General features: G+C 40.9%; 1 protein-coding gene across 1 annotated transcript; it reads right to left on the reverse strand.

Annotated features, from left to right (window-relative positions):
* Positions 1 to 2814: 2814 nt before the first annotated feature.
* On the reverse strand, positions 2815 to 21400 carry smim13 (small integral membrane protein 13). The gene is made up of 2 exons (XM_072560785.1): positions 21027 to 21400; positions 2815 to 7287 (listed from the first exon to the last, which is right to left on the reverse strand). The coding sequence occupies exons 1-2, from the start codon at positions 21100 to 21102 to the stop codon at positions 7094 to 7096; spliced, it is 270 nt and encodes an 89-aa protein (XP_072416886.1). The 5' UTR covers positions 21103 to 21400; the 3' UTR covers positions 2815 to 7093.
* Between the last annotated feature and the right edge of the window lie 357 nt (positions 21401 to 21757).

The following is a 21757-nucleotide window of genomic DNA, read 5'->3' on the forward strand; positions in this document are numbered from 1 at the left end:
CAAATAACTTCCATGGATGTATTTCTGGGAATATCCTCCCTCAGTACAGCTGTAATGCTCTCCCTAATCAAAAACGCCACTCCCCCTCCTCTCTTGCTTCCCTTTCTATCCTTCCTGTAGCATTTGTATCCTGGAACATTAAGCTGCCAGTCCTGTCCATCACGAAGCGGATGTGAGTGGCACAGTGGTTAGCACTGCTGCCTCACAGCGCCAGAGACCTGGGTTCAATTCCCACCTCAGGCGGCTGACTGTGTGGAGATTGCACGTTCTCCCCGTGTCTGCGTGGGTTCCCTCCAGGTGCTCCGGTTTCCTCCCACAGTCCAAAGATGTGCAGGTCAGGTGAATTGGCCATGCTAAATTGCCCATAGTGTTAGGTAAGGGGTAAATGTAGGGGTATGGGTGGGTTGCGCTTCGGTGGGGCGGTGTGGACTTGTAGGGCCGAAGGGCCTGTTTCCACACTGTAAGTAATCTAAATCTAAAAGTAATCTAAATCTAAATGAAGCCACGTTTCTGTAATTGCTTTTATAACCCAGTCCCATGTTCCTAACCATGCCCTGAGTTCATCTGACTTCCCTGTTAGGCCTCTTGCATCGAAATAAATGCAGTTTAATTTATTAGTTTTATCTTGTCCCTGCCTGCCCTGACTGTTTGACTCACTTCTGTTTTCAACTGTACCAGTCTCAGATTGATCTCTTTCCTCACTATCTCCCTGGCTCCCAACCCCCATCTTACTAGTTTAAATTCTCCCACCAGCTCTAGCAAATCTCCCTGCCAGTATATTAGTCTCCTTCCAAAATAATTTTTAAAAATTAAATTAAAAATCAAACAAGAACATTTCATTAAGTCACCATATAATTCCAAGTGTCAGTTATGCACTCCAGTCCCTTGGTCAACTAACTTACAAAAATTAGATATCTTGAAATTAAGAGGAATGCATATGAATGGTACAATGTTCACCAGAAACACAACCTTTAATAAATTATTTGATTTTTAACTAGTGCCATTTCAATTACATTTGTCTGTATTATGCTGTTAAAACAAAACATAACTTTGACATATTTCCCAAAAAGTATATTAAGCCTAATGATTATTACCAGAAAAGAACAATACATACCTCTTACATAAAATTGTAGAAGAACTTGCAACTTTTCTGTGTCCTTTAAGGCTTAGCTTTAAACGTAAATGGTTAAATCACAAAACAATGGGAATTGGGAAAGATCTTCACTGTTTTGAATCGTACCTGGCACAATGAAAGATGGCTGTTGCTGTTTGAGATTAGTCATCTCATCTCAGACAACGCTGAGGGAGTTTCTCAGGCTACTGCCTGCGGCCCAACCATCATCAGCTGCTTCAGTGACCTTCCTCCACCATAAAGCTCAGAAGTGGGGATGTTCAATGATTGCACAATTTTTAACATCATTTGTGACTCCTGATACTGAACCATGTCTGAATGCAGCAAGACCTGGAAACTATCCAGGTTTAGGCTGGCAACTGGCACGTAATATTTGCAACACACAAGTGCCAGGCAACGACCATTTGCAATTGGAGAGAATCTGAACATCACACTGGACATTCAACGGCTTTATCATTGCTAAATGCCATACGAACAACATCCTAAAGGTTATCATTGATCCACTTCAGTCTCTGAATAAGTCGGAGTCTAGGAATATGAGTTCCCAAAGCCTGTCTTCCATGTACAAGGCACAAGAAATGTGACAGAACATTTCCACTTGCCTGGATGATTCTAACAATACTCAAGCAGCTCAACACCATCCAGCACAAAGCAGCCTGTCTGATCATTTTGGGAGATGGCACCATTCACTCTCTCCATCAGAGGTATTCATCATCCACAAAATATACTACAGGTGTTTACCGGGGCTCCTTAGACAGCATCTTCTGAACTCATGACTATGAACAACTAGAAGGAAAAAGGCAGCACATACATGTGAACGCCACCCACTTGTAAATTCCCCTCCAAGCCACTCAGCATCCTAATCTGGAAATATCTCACCATTTCCTTCACTGCTGCTGGGTCAAAATCCTGAAATGCCCTGACAGTATTGCGGCTCTACTATGGATTGCACAAGTTCAAAAAGGCAGCTCACCACCACTTTCTCAAGGACATCTAGGGGATGGACAACAAAAGGTAGCCCAGCTAACAAAACCCAATATTGAATAAAACAAAATGAAGCAGCACAAAAAAGTGAAAAATTTTAACAACTTGCTTTGTTTGTGCTGTGCAATTTGCTAATATCCAATTAACCGTGTTTACTTTTTCTACTCTTAGTAATTCAGATGTGTGTGCACATCTGTGTTGTTAGTTAAACAGATAATGGTTACTTAGCCAATTATATAAATACTAAGGATACAAGAGCAAATCAGAGGTGAGGTCTTCTACAGTGATTAATTCATTATCTGAATTGTCCTCCATCTACAAGGCACGAGGAGTGTAATGGAATACTTAGACTTGCCCAGATGATTGCAGCTCCAATTCTGAAGAAGTGTCATTGGACCTGCTGAGTTTCTCCAGCAATTTCTATTTTCATTCAAGATTTCCAGCATCCATAGTTCTTTGGGTTTTACAGTTACTTAGCCAATTGTTAAAGTTTTATGAGTGACTTATGATGCAACAGATATTCAGGGAATAATTAAACATAGACTTTTATTTTTATAGAAGATCATCACTGATTTCTGCTAAAGGGTTCCAAGGATTCATCTTAGGAAATGAAGAAGGATTTGGAGGATGCAGGAAGGAAGGAAGGAAGGAAGGAAAATAAAATAGAATAAAATAAGATAAAGCTACAAATAAAAAACTTGTACATGTACATAGTGATATTTTCACTTTTAATTTTATTCTGTTGTGCCAATCACAGCAGTCAGTTTAAGAACCAGAAAACATTTTAGGGTATTAACATTCAACTGCACTGTTAAGTGAAAGCAGCATTTATCTTGTTTGTAATACTGTGTGAACATAACCATAAAATTTAATGTACTCACACCATGAAAGCATTTTGCAGTAAATAAACAGTCCAATACGCATTCTAATAAGTTAAACATAAAAGGGATTCAAACTAAAGTTCAAAATTAACTAGAAACATTAAATCTATAGCAACCTATTAAATTTTACACTGTAATCGTTACCGTCTATTTTTAAACTTAAAACAAAGAGTGGCATAATGCCCTGCATTTGTGTCAAGAATGCAAATGTTACTACGATGAAAGCACAAGCACCTACACATTGTAAAATTTGAGGTAGCCGATCTGATGCTAGACATTCAGTTTAGGCAACAAGAAGAACAGCTTTTTACCTTATGAATGGCTGACACAATGGCTTTGATAGAACCCACCCATCACTCATTACTTCACGGTGGAGGAGTCTCCAATTTGTCACATGAGAATATAGATAACTCATTGACATATTTAATTAATGTTCATAACATGCAACTGGAAGTTGGATTTAAAGAAGCTATGCAAGTTTCCCAGGAGATGCAAATGCCAGATCAAAAAAAAACTGAGTTCCTTTGACAGTATTCATTGTGGGTCAGAAAGATCAGGTATTCTCAGTTTCCTCAAGGAAGCACGTGGACTCCCCTCTGTTGACTGCAGCCTTTATCATCCAAAAAGACTTTCGCACTCATTCTCTCCCTTTGATGATCTTCCTTCCACCCACCCACACATCCAACACCTGGACTGTCACCAAAAGTCATTGGCTGCAAAAGTCTGCCTTTGGTTTTCCTGACAGTTTAGCTGGGTGCCAAATAGGACGTTGAAGAAAATAATTATAACAAGGTCCTGCAATTAAAGTGAGCAATGGAAGTGCATCCCAACCTTGCTTTTGAAACTAAAAAATGTGCAGTTTGTAAAATAACTGCAACTCAAAAACTTGTATAGCGTTTTTCACAATGCTGTTAAAGGAGAACTGGGGGTATCCCGAACAAGAATGAAGTATGGGAATGTGGCTGAAAGCAGAGCCAAAGAAGAGGTGCAGGCTTTGGAGAATGAATTCCAGAAAGGACACAATTGGAGAAGGTCATAGTGGAGCAGACATGAGAGATGAGCAGGAATACCACAGAATTAGAACAGCACAAGAGGTGCTGGAGCGCATTGCTTAAAAACTATTACAAAAGGTTGGGAGAAGTGAGGCCAAAGGAACAATTAATAAGGAAGAGGTCTTTAAGTTGATAAGCAGAATTACATTTGGGTGTCAACAAAGGAAAAAGCAATTGGAATGTAGCATGTATTAAAGAAACCAAACTGGAAGGTGACAATAACTCAGAGTGGTTTCAGTGATGTCCCACAGAAGCTAGGGATGTAGGTCAGAAGATGTTCTAATGGTAAAAAGTAGGTAGCATTGGTGAACAGACTGGATGCTGGATCTGAAGTTTAGCTCAGGATCGAAGAGGATTATTGGAGTTGTTGGATTCAGTCCAACTGAGCTGCTACATGAAGGCTGGAATTGCTGACTGGGAAGAAATATCTTGTGGTCAAAATCAAACACAAGGTGGCCTCACATTCAGAGCCAAAGAAAATCCAAGGATTTATAGTTCAAATAGAGGCCATCTGGGGTCTTGCCAGTACTATATGCTAGAAATACAAAGTAATTCCACTGCCCCTCTGTATATTTTTCCATTTTGAATGGATCAATAGTTTCTGTCACCATTACATTGCATTAAAAGATTTCATAATCCACAACCTACAGAAATAAATTTCTCTGTCTCTCTTGTTAACGTAGTTGCGATGATTAATGGTTATGTCTTCCCAGTGAGACTAGATAGTATTTCCCATTCATTCTGCCAATGCCTGCATAACTCTAACTTCATTGTTGAGCTGGTGAAAACTGTGGCTATACGGGCACATGATATTAAACATCAACCGCAAACTGTGAAACTTACCAACTAATATGCAAAAGATCATATGTGGAAGACAAAATTGGGTATTCTCTTAGCTGATCCAGTGCATAACACCACCGCAAATCAGTGAAAGATAGAAGATGGGAGGGACTAAACCTTTCAACAAGCCAAAGACGATGCAGAAATGGGGAAATTATAACTATTTTGAGATTATAGGAATGCAATCTTAAAATGCTGCAATAAGAGAGCTGGACATTGAACAAGAACTCGGAGCATGACCTATAGGTGAACTACTAGCTGTAACAAAATAGGATGTGAGACCCTAATATAGTACATGGTATCGGAGGATGGAGGGATTGATTGCGTCAATGATTGCAGAAAATTTGAAATCAACAAGAGGAACAGCACTGTGGTCATAGCCATAGCAGGCAACAACAAATGCCTGATCATCTTAACATCTGGTGAAGTAATTCAATTATAGATGTGGCACAAGTCAGCATGCCTAAAGAGGTTAACAGACCTTGACCATGTATCTACATCATCACAGCCCTCTTTTTTTGTTTTAAATTATCAAGTCTTGACAGGTACGTTTTGGCTACATCAACTAAGATACCATGCAACAACAATGGTTTTCTGGTGACAGTAAAATTAAAACTGCACATAAATCAAAACTAGTTTTTGGTGTAATCCATTCAAGAAACACATTTTTTTTCCTGCCATGATGCTTGAGAGGTATTTTGTAGATGTATCAAAAGATTATGTGCTGCATGGAATAAATCAAAACAAGCTATCCAATACAAACTATTCTCAAATGACATATACAAGCTGAAGCTTTAACTGCTGAGAACTCAATGGAAAATCAACTCTTAAGTAAGACCTCTCTCCCATCTTCTGCCCTCTCCCACTTTTATCCTTCTGTTTGCAAACTCGCAAACTATTATTTTCATGCAGAGGATTAGAAGAGAAGCTGTCCAACACCACAACCTTACAATGTCCAGAAGGAACACAGTATTTTATCAGGAGGGGCTCCCAACATTATTCTTGCTTGATTAAGAAAAGGAGTGAAAAAGTGAATCTCTGCACTCATCATAAAAAATGTCCATTGAATGGAAGATTTCCATTACAGGCGCTCTGAAATTTTTGGAACTAATTCTAAGTATTGCACAACCTAATGCCAAGAAAATCCCTGCCACTCTCCTTTAACAGCGCGCATCAACTTCCAAACTTAACCGTTTTTCCAGAGTTCAAAATACTTCTATTCTCCACAACAGTTATTCCTGCTGTCAGCCCATGTTGCCAAGGGCTGGCAAACATTATTCCACTTCGGGCCTTTATGACTGGCACATGGATGTGAATAGCATCCTGCAATTTGAATATTGCTTTGAAAGTTGAAAATGACTGTCTCACTGCAATGGCTGAAGACAGCAATAAGCAAATAAATCAGTCTCAATCTGCATAACTGTTATGAAACCCCTTCATACAATTAACGAGAAACATCTACAAGCTGAGTAAAAATGGGCGAGAATGCAAAACTTTCAGTCTATAAATAGTCATATAGTGCAAGTGATGAAACCAAGAGGTAAACTAACAACAAAGTATGTCAGGGAATAGAAATAATAATCCCATCATTACTTTCTCATGAATCTCTAAAAAGCTCTTCACTGTTTTTGAAACGTTAAGGTTTGTTGATCTCACTTTAAGAATCTAAATGAAAGCAAGTGAGGTTGCCCCATTAACTCGTTAAACAGGAAAGTTGCAGTAGAAAATGGAATATCCATAATGTAAACATATTCAGTGTTTCTTCATAATTATGTGAAGTTTAAAAAAAATCAGAAGCACCTAAAGCAAAGTTCAAACAACATACATATTAAAAAGTGCTATTCATAACAAACTTAGTACTTAGTTCAGTTATCGAGCAATTCAGAAACATATTCAATAAAATGGTAGTAGCACAGTTTGATGCCTGACTCCTGCAATCTAAGTCAGAGAAACATACCAACTAATACGTCAATTGACTTTCTCAGCACTGTGAGAAAATTAGAAAATGGAACTCTGGCAAATTACATTAGGTCCATGTAATTCTCTGCAACCCCAAAGCTTTACAGTTTCCCCTGCTCTGAGAGCATGTATAACTGACCTGCTCAAAGTACAATCAAAGAAAGCACAACAAATCAGTCACAGGCTGAGTGCTGCTTAATAGCCAATAAACAATTTCAAATAAAAAGAGAACAAAGTTTGGTTCTCTACGTTGTTCCTTCAATTGGTGCCCTCCGTACACGTGCTGATTTGGGTCTGTGGCGTAGAGGTGTGGGTGGCGAGTCTCCTACACTTTCAGTTTCTGATGGCTCCGTATCTCCCTGCAGTGAGCTGGTGTCACCTACAAGTTCACGAAGAAATTTGAACTTGGACAAAAATAGCTGCCAAACCACATACCAACCTAGAAAGCAAAAGAAAACCATTACTTACGATAATGATCAAAATTGGCAGCGTTCTTAAGATTCGTAACACCTGCTACTCGACAGGATAAGAGTTTGTAAGTAAATTGCAGCAGAACTACAGAACAACTAGAGACATTATTAAAGTCTTCAAGATCATAAGCCACAACAATGTACAACTACCTTCAATACATGATTCAAGTTCACAATATGATACAACATACAGGGAGGCTGTTCATGCCTGGTCTTGAAAAAGAAAGCAATCTAATCTCGTTCTTGAAGTCTTCTCCCTCGCAAACCATTAAAGAGACACTTGCCTGGCTGGGAATCAAGGTTACCTTCAACCTTCATATTAAGTTCAAAAGGCACTTGACATTGGTACAAATCACCCTGTTCTCCAAACCCACACCATGTATGAACTGACAAATTTTCCACAGAGTTAGTTAAACCTCACCATTTAGTTTATAAGAGGATGATCACGTCCTTCTATACGCACTCAAGCACACTCTACACTTTGAATAGCCTGGTAAAATTCTGAGACAATTCCTACAAATCAACCAATTAGGTCAATTACAGAATTGTAGGGGATTTTAACATTCCACACATAGACTGGGACTGCCATTGTGTTAAAGGTTTAGATGGGGAGGAATTTGTTAAATGCATACAAGAACATTTTCTGACTCAGTATGTGGATGTACCTACTAGAGAAGGTGCAAAACTTGGACCAACTCTTGGGAATAAAGGCAGGGCAGGTGACGGAGGTGTCAGTGGGGGAGCACTTTGGGGCCAGTGACCATAATTCTATTAGTTTTAAAATAGTGAAGGAAAAAGGATAGCCTGCGTCTAATTTGGAAGGAGACCAATTTTGATGGTATTAGCCAATAACTTTTAAAAGTTGATTGGGGAAGGACCTTTGCAGGTAAAAAGATTGCTGGAAAATGGGAAGCCTTCAAAAATGAGATAACAAGAGTCCAGAGACATCATGTTCCTATTCGGGTGAAAGGCAAGGCTGGTAGGTGTAGGGCATGCTGGATGACTAAAGAAATTGAGGGTTTGGTTAAGAGAAAGAAGGAATAGGTATAGATAGCAGGGATCGAGTGAATTCTGAGAAGGGTATAAAGGCAATAGGAGTATATTTAAGTGGGAAATCAGGAGGGTGAAAAGGGGACATGAGATAGCTTTGGCAAATAGGGTAAGGAGAATCCAAAGGGATTATATAAATACATTAAAGACAAAAGGGTAACGAGGGAGACAATATGGCCCCCTCAAAGATCAGCAAGGCAGCCAATGCGTGGAACTGCAGGAGATACTAAACGAGTATTTTGTATTACTATGAAGGAGAACAAGGCAGATTAGAATGGGGGGGGAAACAGATAGTGACATCTTGAAAAATGTCGATATTACAGAGGCGATGGATGTCTTCACGTGCAGAAATGTGAAATAATCCCCAGGACCTGATCAGGTGTACTCTAGAACTCTGTGGGAAGCTAGGGAAGTGATTACTGGGCCCCTTGCTGAGATATTTGTATCATCGATAGTCACAGGTGAGGTGCCCGAAGACTGGCTAACACGTTGCCACTATTTATGAAAGGTGGTAAGGAAAAGCCAGGGAACTATAGGCTGGTGAGCCTGACATCGGTGAGGGGTAAGTTGGTGGAGGGAATCCTGAAGGACAGGATTTACACGCATTTGAAAGGCAAGGTCTGATTAGGGATAGTCAACATGGCTTTGTGTGTGGGAACTCAAAACTAACTTGATTGAGTTTTTTGAATAAGTAATCAAGAGGATCGATGAGGGCAGAGCAGTGGACGTGATCTATATGGACTTCAGTAAGGCTTTTGACAAGGTTGCTCATGGGAGACTGGTTAGCAAAGTTAGATCACACGGATTACAGGGAGAACTAGCCATTTGGATACAGAACTGGCTCAAAGGTAGAAGACAGAGGGTGGTGGTGGAAGGTTGGTTTTCAGACTGGAGGCCTGTGGAGTGCCACAAGGATTGGTGCTGGGTCCACTGCTTTTCATCATTTATATAAATGATTTGGATGTGAGCATAGGAGATATAATTAGTAACTTTGCAGATGACACCAAAATTGGAGGTGTAGTGGATAGCAAAAAAGGGTTACCTCAGATTACAATGGGATCTTGATCAGGTGGGCCAAGGAGTGGCAGATCGAGTTTAATTTAGATAATCGTGAGGTGCTGCATTTTGTAAAGGCAAATCAGGGCAGGACTTAATGGCAAGGTCCTAGGTGAACAAAAAGACCTTGGAGTGCAGGTTCATAGTTCCCTGAAAGTGGAGCTCGCAGGTAGATAGGATAGTGAAGGCGGCATTGGGTATGCTCTCCTTTACTGGTCAGAGCATCAAGTATAGGAGTTGGGATGTCATGTTGCGGCTGTACAGAACATTGGTTAGGCCACTGTTGGAATACTGTGTGCAATTCTGGTTTCCTTCCTATCGGAAAGATGTTGCGAAACTTGAAAAGGGTTCAGAAAAGATTTACAAGGATATTGCCAAGACTGGAGGGTTTGAACTATAGGGAGAGGCTGAACAGGCTAAGGCTGTTTTCCCTGGAGCAGAGGCTGAAGGGTGACCTTACAGAGGTTTATAAAATCATAAGGTAGAATGAGAGGGGAAAAATTTAAAAGGGACTCAAGGAGCAACTTTTTCACGTGAGGGTGGGGGGGGGGGGGGGGGGGGGGGGCGTATGGAATGAGCTGCCAGTGGGAGTGATGAAGGCTAGTACAATTACAACATTTAAAAGGCATTTGAATAAGTATATGAATAGGAAGGGTTTAGAGGGACATGGGCCAAGTACTGGCAAATGGGACTAGATTAGCTTTGGATACCTGGTCGGCATGGATGAGTTGGATCGAAGGGTCTGCTTCCGTGTTGTACATCTCCATGACTCAATGACCACTTCAGATAGCAGTTAAAAATGAATGATATTGGTGGCGTCTCATCTGGACCAAAGCAATCAAGCATGACAAGTTTCCTTTCCCAAAAGCATTGTTGTAAAAATCCAAGGGGTTCACCAATCTATCACTTCTACTGACTGTTTATTTTTTTAAATTTCTTTGAGCCCAACTTTAAATCCTGTAATTGTTGCGCTGGGACTATAGCTCACATTCCTTGGATTACTAACCTAATAATTTAAGAATTACACCACCAGCTCAGATGCCCTTTTAAAATTAAAATTAAAATGTGAGAGGTGGTCTGAAATCACCATGTTATTTTCATTTGGGGGGTTGTGAGAATTTCATACCTCTTGCTCACAATTAACCAGGATGGTATTGAGCTTTTTTAAAACATTATCAGAGCAGCACTAATACAGTATACAACACAATATCCAGCCATAGGTGTGCAGTTTCCTCCTCTTCAATCTTTACCCTTTACTATCCAAACTATTACTGACTTAAATTTTGCATTAAGGTTCAGTTTTCTAATATACTGTCAGCAAGCGGCTGAAACGCGTGTAAGCCCAAGTCTGCTGTTGATGATACTGGTTGAATAAAAAGCAGCATCAGCGACTGCTGGGATAGTTGTCACGGCTAGAAGGCTGAAACATGAAACATCTCAAGAAACAGGAACAGAAGTAGACTAGGTTATTTATGGAGACTGTTCTATCATTTAATATGATAACTGACTGATCTTGGGCTTGAACTCCACTTTCCTGCTGACTCAAGATTTGTTGATTCCTCAGAAGCCAAATAAACAAAAATCAGGCTTAAATATTCTCAGCAATGGAGTATCCACCAAACTCCGGGGTGAAGAATTCAAAAAAGTTAACTCTTTGAGCAAAGATAGTCCTCCTTATTGTAGTCCTCAACAATTGTTCCCTTTATTCTGTAACTATGGCCTTACAGCTCGTAGCCAGCACAAACAACTTCTTCTATCCCATGAAATCCCTTCAAAATTCTTCAAGATCAGCTCATGTTCATCTGACTTCTAGAGAATGCAGGTCAGTTTACTCAGCCTCTCATCACATTCTTTCCAAAGACCAATCTAGTGAATCATTGCTGTACTGTCACCAATGGAAGTCGATCCTAAGTATAGAGACCGAAGTTGCACAATGCCCCAGGTGTGATCTCACCAAAACCCCTGTACAACTGTAACAGAACTTTATTCCTATAATCCAAATCCCTTTCAATAAAGGGGAACATGCTATTTACCCTCCTAACTGATGGCTGCATTATATCATACTAACTTTGTGTTCTGTGTAAAACAAACCCAAACTTCTCCAAATATCAACATATAATTTTTTTCACACCCTTTAAAAATATTCTGCTTCCTTATTATTGACTAATATGAATAACCCCACAACAACCAATATTATATATCACCTGCCAACTCACTTGTCAATACTTCACCTCTTTGCAGTCTTTCAGTGCCCTTTTCAGAGCCTTCAATATGACAGTGTACAGTGCTATGAGTCTATGACCACGTAGCTTTGAATCGTCAGTAAACTTAATTGCATTACTTTTTGCTTAAGTCAGTGCTTCCCAAGCTTCCACCACCATCCTACCTCCCTACCCACCCATCCCCACCCCCCAAAAACCATGACCCTATTTCAAGAACTGAAAATTGTCCCGATTCCTCTGAGAACTGAGAGTAGGGAGGGAGTTGGGAAGACTCAACAAGGAGACAAGTGCAGAAGAGCCATTGCTGCCTCTGGAGTTCACCACCCCCAAAAATCTCACCTTGGAACGCCACTTGGGAAGTCTGGTCCTGGCTGCAGAGACCACTACTTGTCCCTACTGACAAGATCGCCACAACATTCTCCACTTGAAAGGCAACTGCACTAGAGCACCATGGTCAGGCTGCTCATCCACAGAGGTAGCAAACACCTTATTCCTATTAATCAAGGACAAGGGCTGAGGCTACTCCACTTCTATCTGTTGGACCCATTCCTACACCTCCCTGATTTGATTTACAGACACACCCTCATGTTCCTAACCATGTATCAATTCGAGAGGTTTTAATAAACTTAAGAGACATGACTGCCTCCTGGAGTATGCAGGTAATTCTCCCAAACTGATGCTCTGTAGGCTGCATCTCAGACTTGTTGACACAAAGGTAAACAGTGAGGAGGAGCAGAGACTAGGCAAAAAAAGAGATAATAGGCAAGTTAAGTGAGTGGGCAGCAAGATGACAAATTTTTTAAAAAAGCAGATCTGGAATATGATAATATTAATCTTCAGAGAGATTAATCTTCAGAGGTGCGTTCATAAAAGGAATACAAACTTAGTGGGCAGGTATATTAGCAACCAAGGCAGCAAATGACACGTTTGCCTTTATTGCAAGGGGATTACAGGAAGTAAGTAAGTCTTGCTACCATAAACTATATTAATTAGGAACAGGAATAGGCTGTTTGGCCCCACCAACCTGCTCCATCATTCAATTGGATCACAGCTGATCCGACACTACTCATGTCCACTGTCCTGCCCTTTCCCCAAAACCCTTGATTCCCTTACCGAACAAACATCTACTTCAGCCTTAAATATACACGAGGACTCTGCCCGCACAGCTCTCTGCAACATGGAGTTCCAAACACTCAATTCTGAGAAGAAATTCCTCCTAATGTCAACCTCAAATTTGTGCCCCTTTATTCTGAGATTATGCCCTCTATGATTCTATGACCCTGCTTCTAGACTCTACCACAAGGGGAAACATACTCTCTGAATATCCCCTACTAAGCCCCTTAAGAATCCTATAAGTTATTGAATTCAATGAGATCATCTCATTCTTCTAAATTCCAATGCGTAGAGTCCCAAACTATTTAACCTTTGCTTATAAAACACAATCCCTCCATACTGGGAATCATTCCAGTCAACCTTCTCGGAAATGCCTCCAATGAAACAATACCATTTTCAGGACTTTGGCAAAACCACATCTAGAATACTCTGTGCAATTTTAGTCTCTGTAGCCAATGAAGGAGATACTTATATTGGAGATGATACAGCAAAAGTTCACTAATTTGGTCTCTGGGATGAAGAGGTTGCTTAATAATGAGAGGCTGAGTAAGTGGAGCCTATATCTCTCAATTTTTTAAATTCCAGAAAATACTGTCATTGAAGCTAGAATATTCTGAAGTGTCTGAATAGGATAGATGTTGAGAGATTGTTTTGCACAGCTTCAGATTAAGCAGAAATCATTAGGGGTGAGGAGAAATTACTTCACTCAAAGGGTTAGGAATCTTTGAAGTATTCTATCCCACTGGGTTACGAATGGTCTATTGGTGAACACATTGATGGCTAGAATAGACAACATCTGTTCTCAGGAAAGCAAAAGATATGGGGAGTGGGTGAGAAACTGGAATTTAAGGCCAAAATCCACCACAATCATGTTCAGTGGTGAATATGAGCTGCTCGTATTGCTTACATTCTGGTGTTCACCCAACCCTCCTTCCCATTTAGTATTGTAACTTAGCTCCTCTCCACGGTTGATACCTCTTTCCTTGCAAACTATTACCCACATCCAATCTCCCTCCTCACAAAATTTTTAAACATGTTGCCGCCTTTCAAATCCACATTCATCCTTTCCTGAACTGTGTTTCAATCTCCTCTACTGCATACACAGCCCTAATGAAAATCACAAATGGAATCCAACATGACTGGAATTCACTAAAGTCTTAACTTTTCTAAATCATTTTAACCACCTCGCAAACTTTGACAACTGACACATCTCCCTCCAATTTTCAGATCTGTTGGGCTGCTCTATTTTAGTTCCACTTGTACGTATTGGTATATAATCACTTATACTAACAACTCCTTTAACAGCTTCTCTACCTACCCAGAAACCACCACTTCCAGAGTTTTTGAAAGAGCCATGTTTGGCTTCCTCACCTACATGTTTAGTACTGCCTTCATGCTTATGAATGATAACTTCCTTCTGTGTCTCAATTTCTTTGAAGTCTCCAGTATCTGTGTGTATTGATAGAATGTTTGGGAAGTAAAGGACGGGATACAGGTGGTGGTGGTGGGAGAAAACTGCTTCCTCCAGGGTCATGAGTCCAGGAGAAATTCCTCTAGTGGCCCTGCCACAGCTTGATCAGCATGTGGTACAACAGACCTTCCTTCAAAGAGACTTTCTTTGTTAAAGTCCCCCTGTCTTTCCATCTCCCTCTCCATCTCTTAATTAAAGATGCTATTTAAGTGAAAGCTCCTGATATATACATTTGTACCACGTGTATCAGGCACACAGATAGTAAATGCAGACAAATGGGACTAGTTCAGTTTAGGAAACCTGGTTGGCATGGACAAGTTGAGCTGTAGGGCCTGTTTCTGTACTGTATCACTATGACTTATGACATTTTCAGAAGACAAAAATATCAGATACACTAATATAGGAGAGGAAAGTGCGTGTGCAAAAATATTGCAGGTGCGAAAATCTGTAATCCTCAGCAAAGATCTTAGTTTCTACTTCTGCCAACGCCACCTTCATAAATTTCAAGGTCACCTTCACCTCTGCACCCATTTCTTTTATCTGGAGTTTTCCTCCTTGAACATTAGATCTTTTCATTCATCTTCACAATTGTAATTTCACCTGGAGTCCTCCATATGGCCTCTTATCCTCTCTAAATCTTTTCATTTCAAACTTATTCCCATTTGGATTATCAGTGTTCCATTCTCTCAGATCCAATCTTAACCTTGTCAGTAAGCTTGCTGATCTTGTTTGGCAAACTGATCTATACACAACAGAAGGGGAACTCCAAATCTCTAACATAAGGGGAGATTATGAGTGATGAGGATTGAAGAGGCGTCTCACCAACACCCTGAACAGTTAGAGTAAGACTTCCTTGCTGGTGTGCTCAAAGCTCTTGCATTGAAGGCTGACAGAATGGTAGGGTATTAATCAAATAGTGATAGTTTAAAAACTGTTGACATAAAAAGAGACTCCATCACTGATCACGAAAAGCAAGCTTGCAGGTGCAGCAAGCAGTTAGGGGATAAATGGTATATTAGCCAGATTCCAAATTCTTTAAAAATTGAAAGAACTGTACCTGCTGGAAATCAGTAACAAAAATTGCTGGAAAAGCTCAGCAGGTCTGGCAGCATCTGTGGAGAGAAATCAGAGTTAACATTTTAGGTCTCATGACCCTTGGGACTCGACTCACTGGAGCCAAAACGTTAACTCTGATTTCTTGCCATGGATGCTGCCAGACCTACTGAGGTTTTCCAGAAATTTCTGTTCTAAATTCTTTAATTACTTGAACTTATTAATTGCCTCAACGGGATCTGAACTACTGTCTTCAGTTAGAGTCACTGGACTATCAACCCTAAAACATTACTCCTAAAACACCGTGTCCCCTAATGCAAGGCAAAAAAGGTCAGTTAAAAAGAAATGGACTTACAGTAGGCTAAATGTTGTGGTTCTGTTCGCCGAGCTGGGAATTTGTCTTGCATCTGACACATGGTGGAAGGATTCGATTCTTTCGGCATTCATGCAGGAACCGGAGTTGTTCGTGTGTGGCGCTTAGGCGGTTGGCACAGGATTCCCATTTCCTAGCTTGTCTTAGCGTCTCTCGCCCATAGGTATTCAAAGTTTGGGAGAAGATTTGTAGCTCGGGTGCTCATTGTTGTGGTTCTGTTCGCCGAGCTGGGAATTTGTCTTACAAGACAAATTCCCAGCTCGGCGAGCAGAACCACAACAACGAGCACCCGAGCTACAAATCTTCTCCCAAAGTAGGCTAAATGATTAGATTAGATTACTTACAGTGTGGAAACAGGCCCTTCGGCCCAACAAGTCCACACTGCCCCGCCGAAGCGCAACCCACCCATACCCCTACATCTATCCCTTACCTAACACTACGGGCAATTTAGCATGGCGAATTCACCTGACCTGCACATCTTTGTGACTGTGGGAGGAAACCGGAGCACCCGGAGGAAACCCATGCAGACACGGGGAGAATGTACAAACTCCACACAGTCAGTTGCCTGAGGTGGGAATTGAACCCAGGTCTCTGGTGCTGTGAGGCAACAGTGCTAACCATTGTGCCACCGTGCCGCCCCCAAAATGGATATAGGAGAACGCTCAGCAACAGCTGGCCATGAAAAATAGGGGCAGAAGTTATGATGTGAAATTGCTGAACACATTGTTGCATCCAGGAGGTTGTAAAGTACCTAATTGAAAGATTATGTGCTGTTCCTTAAACTTCATTGAAACAATGTAGAAGACCAAGGGCAGAGAAGACAAACAGAAAGCAAAGCAGAGAATAATAATGATAGGCAACAGGAAGCTTATGGACCGAATAGTAATTTTCTAGAAATTGCTCACCTATCTGTATCTGGTGCCCTCAGTGTGGAAGAGACTGCATTTTGAACTGCTTGTACAATATAGTAAATTCAAACAAGTACAAATAATTTGTTGTTCCACCTGGAAGGAGTTTGTGGATAGTGATTACAGAGGAAGTAAAGAGCAGCTGCTGCATGCCCTGCAATTGTAAAGAAAGGGGAGATTTTGGGAATGACAGAAAAATGGACCAGGTTGATGCAGAGTGAACAGTCCTTTCAGAATGCTAATAGGGAGGGGAGGTAGTGATGACAGGTTTCCTTATGGGAGGTTTGAAATGGTGGAGGATGATCTCTTGAGTATGGGGGCTACTGGGTCTGAAATAGAGAAAAAGGGAACTTTATGTAGGATTGAGTAATTTTTCAATAATTGATAGTTACATCATTCTGGAGGTGAGGAGGGGTGACAGCAGAAGTACAGGAAAGCAAATTGATATAGCCAAGGGCCCGGTAACCCATGATAAACGGGCATCCTGAGTTGAGGAATTCTATTTCATTGACCCTATTTCTCCCTCTGTTATGTGACTTTCTACCTTCTATACCAGAGTTTAGAAGGTAGAAAGTCACATAACAGAGAGAGAAATAGGATCAATGAAATACAATCCCCTTATAAGAAGTGAAGTGGATATTAGTTAATTGTCTTCATTTCTGTGGATAGGATGCCCGTTTATCACTACCTCCCCTCCCTATTAGCATTCTGAAAGGACTGTTCACTCTGCATCAACCTGGTCCATTTTTCTGTCATTCCCAAAATCTCCCCTTTCCTTACAATTGCAGGGCATGCAACAGCTGCTCTTTACTTCCTCTGTAATCACTATCCACAAACTCCTTCCAGGTGGAACAACAAATTATTTGTACTTGTTTGAATAAGAGAAGTGAGGAGTTGGAGATTAGATTAGATTACTTACAGTGTGGAAACAGGCCCTTCAGCCCAACAAGCGCAACCCACCCATATCCCTACATTTACCCCTTACCTAACACTACGGGCAATTTTTTAGCATGGCCAATTCACCTAACCTGCACATCTTTGGACTGTGGGAGGAAACCGGAGCACCCGGAGGACGTGCAAACTCCACACAGTCAGTCACCTGAGACGGGAATTGAACCCGGGTCTCTGGCGCTATGAGGCAGCAGTGCTAACCACTGTGCCACTGTGCCGCCCACTATGGACCACGTAAAAAGAAAAGGTGGAAACTAAAAGCAACATAACAGAAATATTCTAGTTCAGGACAATCAGTAAAATATAGTCTAGGTGGGGGAAATAAATTTTCAACAGAAGAAAATCGTTACCTTTACCTGATCTGACCTACATGTGATTCTACATAAAGAAAGTGGTATGACTGACTCTTAAGTGCCCTCCAAAATAGCCTAGCAAGTCATTTAGTTTGTACCAAACAGTTACAGAGAAACTACAATGGAATAAAATCATTAGGTCTACCTGGATTAACTAGTAACCAGAAATGACAATGGCACACTCAGGCCAGTTGATTCTGCAAAGTCCTGCTTATTAACATCTGGGAGCTTGTGCTAAAAAAAAATGGGAGAAGTGTCCCACCTTATTAAGCAACAGCTTCACTTTCTTGCACTCTCAAGAGCACAGAATGTACTCTGAGTTGGGGACTTCAATGTCCATCACCAAGAGTGACCTGGTAGCACAACTGGCTGGTTGAGTCCTGAAAGACATAGCTGCTACACTGGCTCTGCAGCAGCCAGTGAGGGAACCAACAAGGAGGAAAGAGCTACTACAAAACATCCTCTCCAATCTACCTACCATAGGTACATTTTCTATGACAGTATTGGTAGCAGGCACAATGCACATACCTTGAAGACAATTCTTCACAATAAAAATACCACTTATTGTGTAACACTAGCACTGTACTAAATAAGATTCATAACAGATGTAGCAGCTCAAAACTGGACATCCATGATATGCTGTGGTCCAGTAGCAGGATTTTACTCAACCACCATTTGTAACCTCTTTGTTCAGTATATCCCTCACTTTGTCATTGCCAACAAGACAAGGGATCCAGATTAGTTTAATGAAGAATGCAGGAGTGTATGTCAGACACAGCATGAGACATACCTAAAAATTGGTTGCACTAATATTCAGGTTGAGTTCTACTAGGGTCACTCTGCTTTCAATCTCATTACAGCCTCAGTTCAAATGTGAACAAAAGGCCTGAACTTAGAGGCAAGGAAAGTACAACTGCCCTTGATTTCAAGGCAATATTTGACCGACTGTGGCATCAAGCGGCCTTAGTAAAATTGAAGTCAATGGAAACTGGGGAGATAGTACTACAGGAGCTCTATAATTTTGTAATTTGCCTTTTAATTCACTAAAGCTGTCCTCTGACAAAACAAAGTTTTAAAAAAAAAAGTGTCTTAGAATATACCTCCTTTGTGTGCCCAAGTAGAGCACCTTCCAGATCTGCAACCTCTACAACCGAGAAGGACAAGGGCAGCAGGCACATGCAAATACTACAATCTACAAGTTCCCCTTCTAGCCATCAATATGCTGACTTAGAACTATAATCACCAGTCCTTTACTATATCCAGGTCTAAGTCCTAAGCACCCTTCCTAACAGCATTGTGGGTGTAAACGCAGCAGTTCATGAAGGTGTGTCACCAACATCTACCAAGAGCAATGTGACCTGGGAAGCAAACTCAGGCTTTGAAGAAAGTGTTGCTACATCTCAAAACAAGAAAAAAAGTTTCCACTGAAACAGAGAATTGGCCACAGACTTGTGCTCTGAAACGGAGGCAGGGATGACTGGCCATATCTTGACTGTGTACAAAAGGAAGATAGTGACCTGGGATATAGCGCTGTGCTGATAGGACTCCACTAGAATCTTTATATTTAAACCAGTGTTCTTCTGCATTAACATCACTGTTTCAGATTACTTCAACAGGAATCACAATTCACATCATTTTCTAGGGAGATAATGACCAGAACCTCTGTAGATTGGACAGAAAGGCAGAAGGAACAGTCAGTGATAAATCAACCATTCAGAGCTAATGTCAATTAGTTACAATAGAAAGTAGCCTAGGAGACACTGGGAAGAAAAGATAATGAATATGGCAGTTGTAAACCATGGAAAATGTTTCAACTAGAAATTATTAGGGAATCAACAGCCAGACAATAATGTTTATAATTGAAAGAGAAACACATGTGCACAAACCAAAAATACTGATCAATCCATTTATAGATATGTAATTGGATAAGTAATCCAGGCTAATGTTATGGGGACATGAGTCAAAATGCCACCATGGCAGCTGGCAGAATTTGAATTAATAAATCTGAAATTAAAAGCTAGTCTTATGAACAGTCATCATGAGATCAGTATTAGTTAGTGTAAAAACATATCTCGTTCATTAAAATCCTTTTTAGAAGCAAATCTGTCACCTTTACCTAGTACTCGGTGGTTAGCACTGTTGCCTCACAATGCCAGGGACCTGGGCTCGATTCCAGCCTTAGGCGACTCTCCGTGTGGAGTATGTACATTCTCCCACTGTCTGTGTAGGTTTGCTCCGGTTTCCTCTCACAGTCCAAAGATGTGCAGGTCAGGTGAATTGGCTATGCTAAATTGCACAGTGTTAGGTGCATTAGTCAGAGGGAAATGGGTCTGGGTGGATTACTCTTCAGAGGGTCAGTGTGGACTTGTTGGGCCAAAGGGCCTGTTTCCACACTGTAGGGAATCTAATCTAATCTGGCATACAATTGACTCCAAACACACTAACATATTCTGCCCCTTTGACTGCCTCTATTCCGTTCAAAGGCAATTAGCAATAGGCAACAAATGTGTATTTTCCCAGCAGCAGGCACATTCCATAAAAGAATAAAAATGTACAAGTAAAATCAGATCCTTGAAATATATACAAATGCACAGGTACCATGCTAACTAATGTGTCACATAAACTATAAATACTAATTCAAATGTATATGAAAAATATACATCAACCTAACTACACATTTGAATGCATTAATATAAACGTCCAAGTTCGCACTATCTGTCCAACATTCAAAAGCTGTGAGGTCTTGAGTTTTGCATGCATTTTACTGCAGAGTCATTTGCCTCGGAGAAAAGAATATGGTGTTGGATCCTACCACTTCAGGTTAGATAATGATGAGATCAAAAATGACACGTAGCATCTTTAAATCTGTTCCAAGCATTTTTTAAAAAAATTTTTATTGTAAAGCTCTCAGACCAATTAAAAGATTAAATAATGATGAAGAAGCACACACCAATGCCAATATATATTGCGTTGTTTTTGAAGAAAGTAAAAAAAAAAACACTTTCTGATTTTTTTTGTACTAAGTTTGATTCATGATTCAAGAAAAGGTGGGGGATAACATTATCACCCGCAGCAGAAACGCGATATATACCCCAGGCCCAGAGTGTAAGAGGATCACCTTCCAATTTCGGTGTTCTTGCAGCAGGCTTGTTACTCACCAAAAACCATAAACAAGAGGACGCATAAGAGAGTGGCGACCAAAACCAGCAGGGTCAGACCGATGCTCTGTAACATTGCGCGCCTGAAGGCGGTGTCCCGTGTCACCAGCAGCTGCGGGACTCACTCCGTGATTCCACTAGGCCCAACATCGGCTCCTCACTGACAACGAAGCTTCGACTGAGATCACAGCGCCGACTCCCCCAATCACATCCTCCACAATCACACTGGCCGTTGCTAAAAAGCCGCAGAACGACGCGCTCTGATTATAGAACCTATCGGTTACCGCAGTTTCCGGCAATCTTTCCTCTTACATTGACAGATGTTCTTGCCCAAGGCCTGCCCCGCGGCATGTCGGAGGTTGTAGTTTTCCGACGGCAGAGTCAGCTCGGCCTTTGTGCAGCCGAGAACTTCAGTTCCCAGCATGCAGCCTGTTCCGGGGTCAACGAAGACAGTATTTCCGGTTGGTGCGGTTTAATTGAAGAGCCAAAAGAAAGTTAATTCCAAAAGGAAAGTGATTTAAATTGGACGTGGCGCGAACTTCATCCTCCAGTTTATAAATGGCATTTGTTTCCTCAATGCTGGGAAACTCAATTGTTGCCTTTACTATATATTTTCTTACGATGTTCTAGCATCTCAGTGTTATCTGGTTGCTAGGTGATATCAGCAATACAAACCTTTCCAGCAGGTACGTGGAGATAGTTTGAGCATCAGAGTGTAGAGAGGTGAATGC

The sequence above is a fragment of the Chiloscyllium punctatum genome, chromosome 41 (genome assembly GCF_047496795.1).
Source record: "Chiloscyllium punctatum isolate Juve2018m chromosome 41, sChiPun1.3, whole genome shotgun sequence".
NCBI classification, from domain to species: Eukaryota; Metazoa; Chordata; class Chondrichthyes; order Orectolobiformes; family Hemiscylliidae; genus Chiloscyllium; species Chiloscyllium punctatum.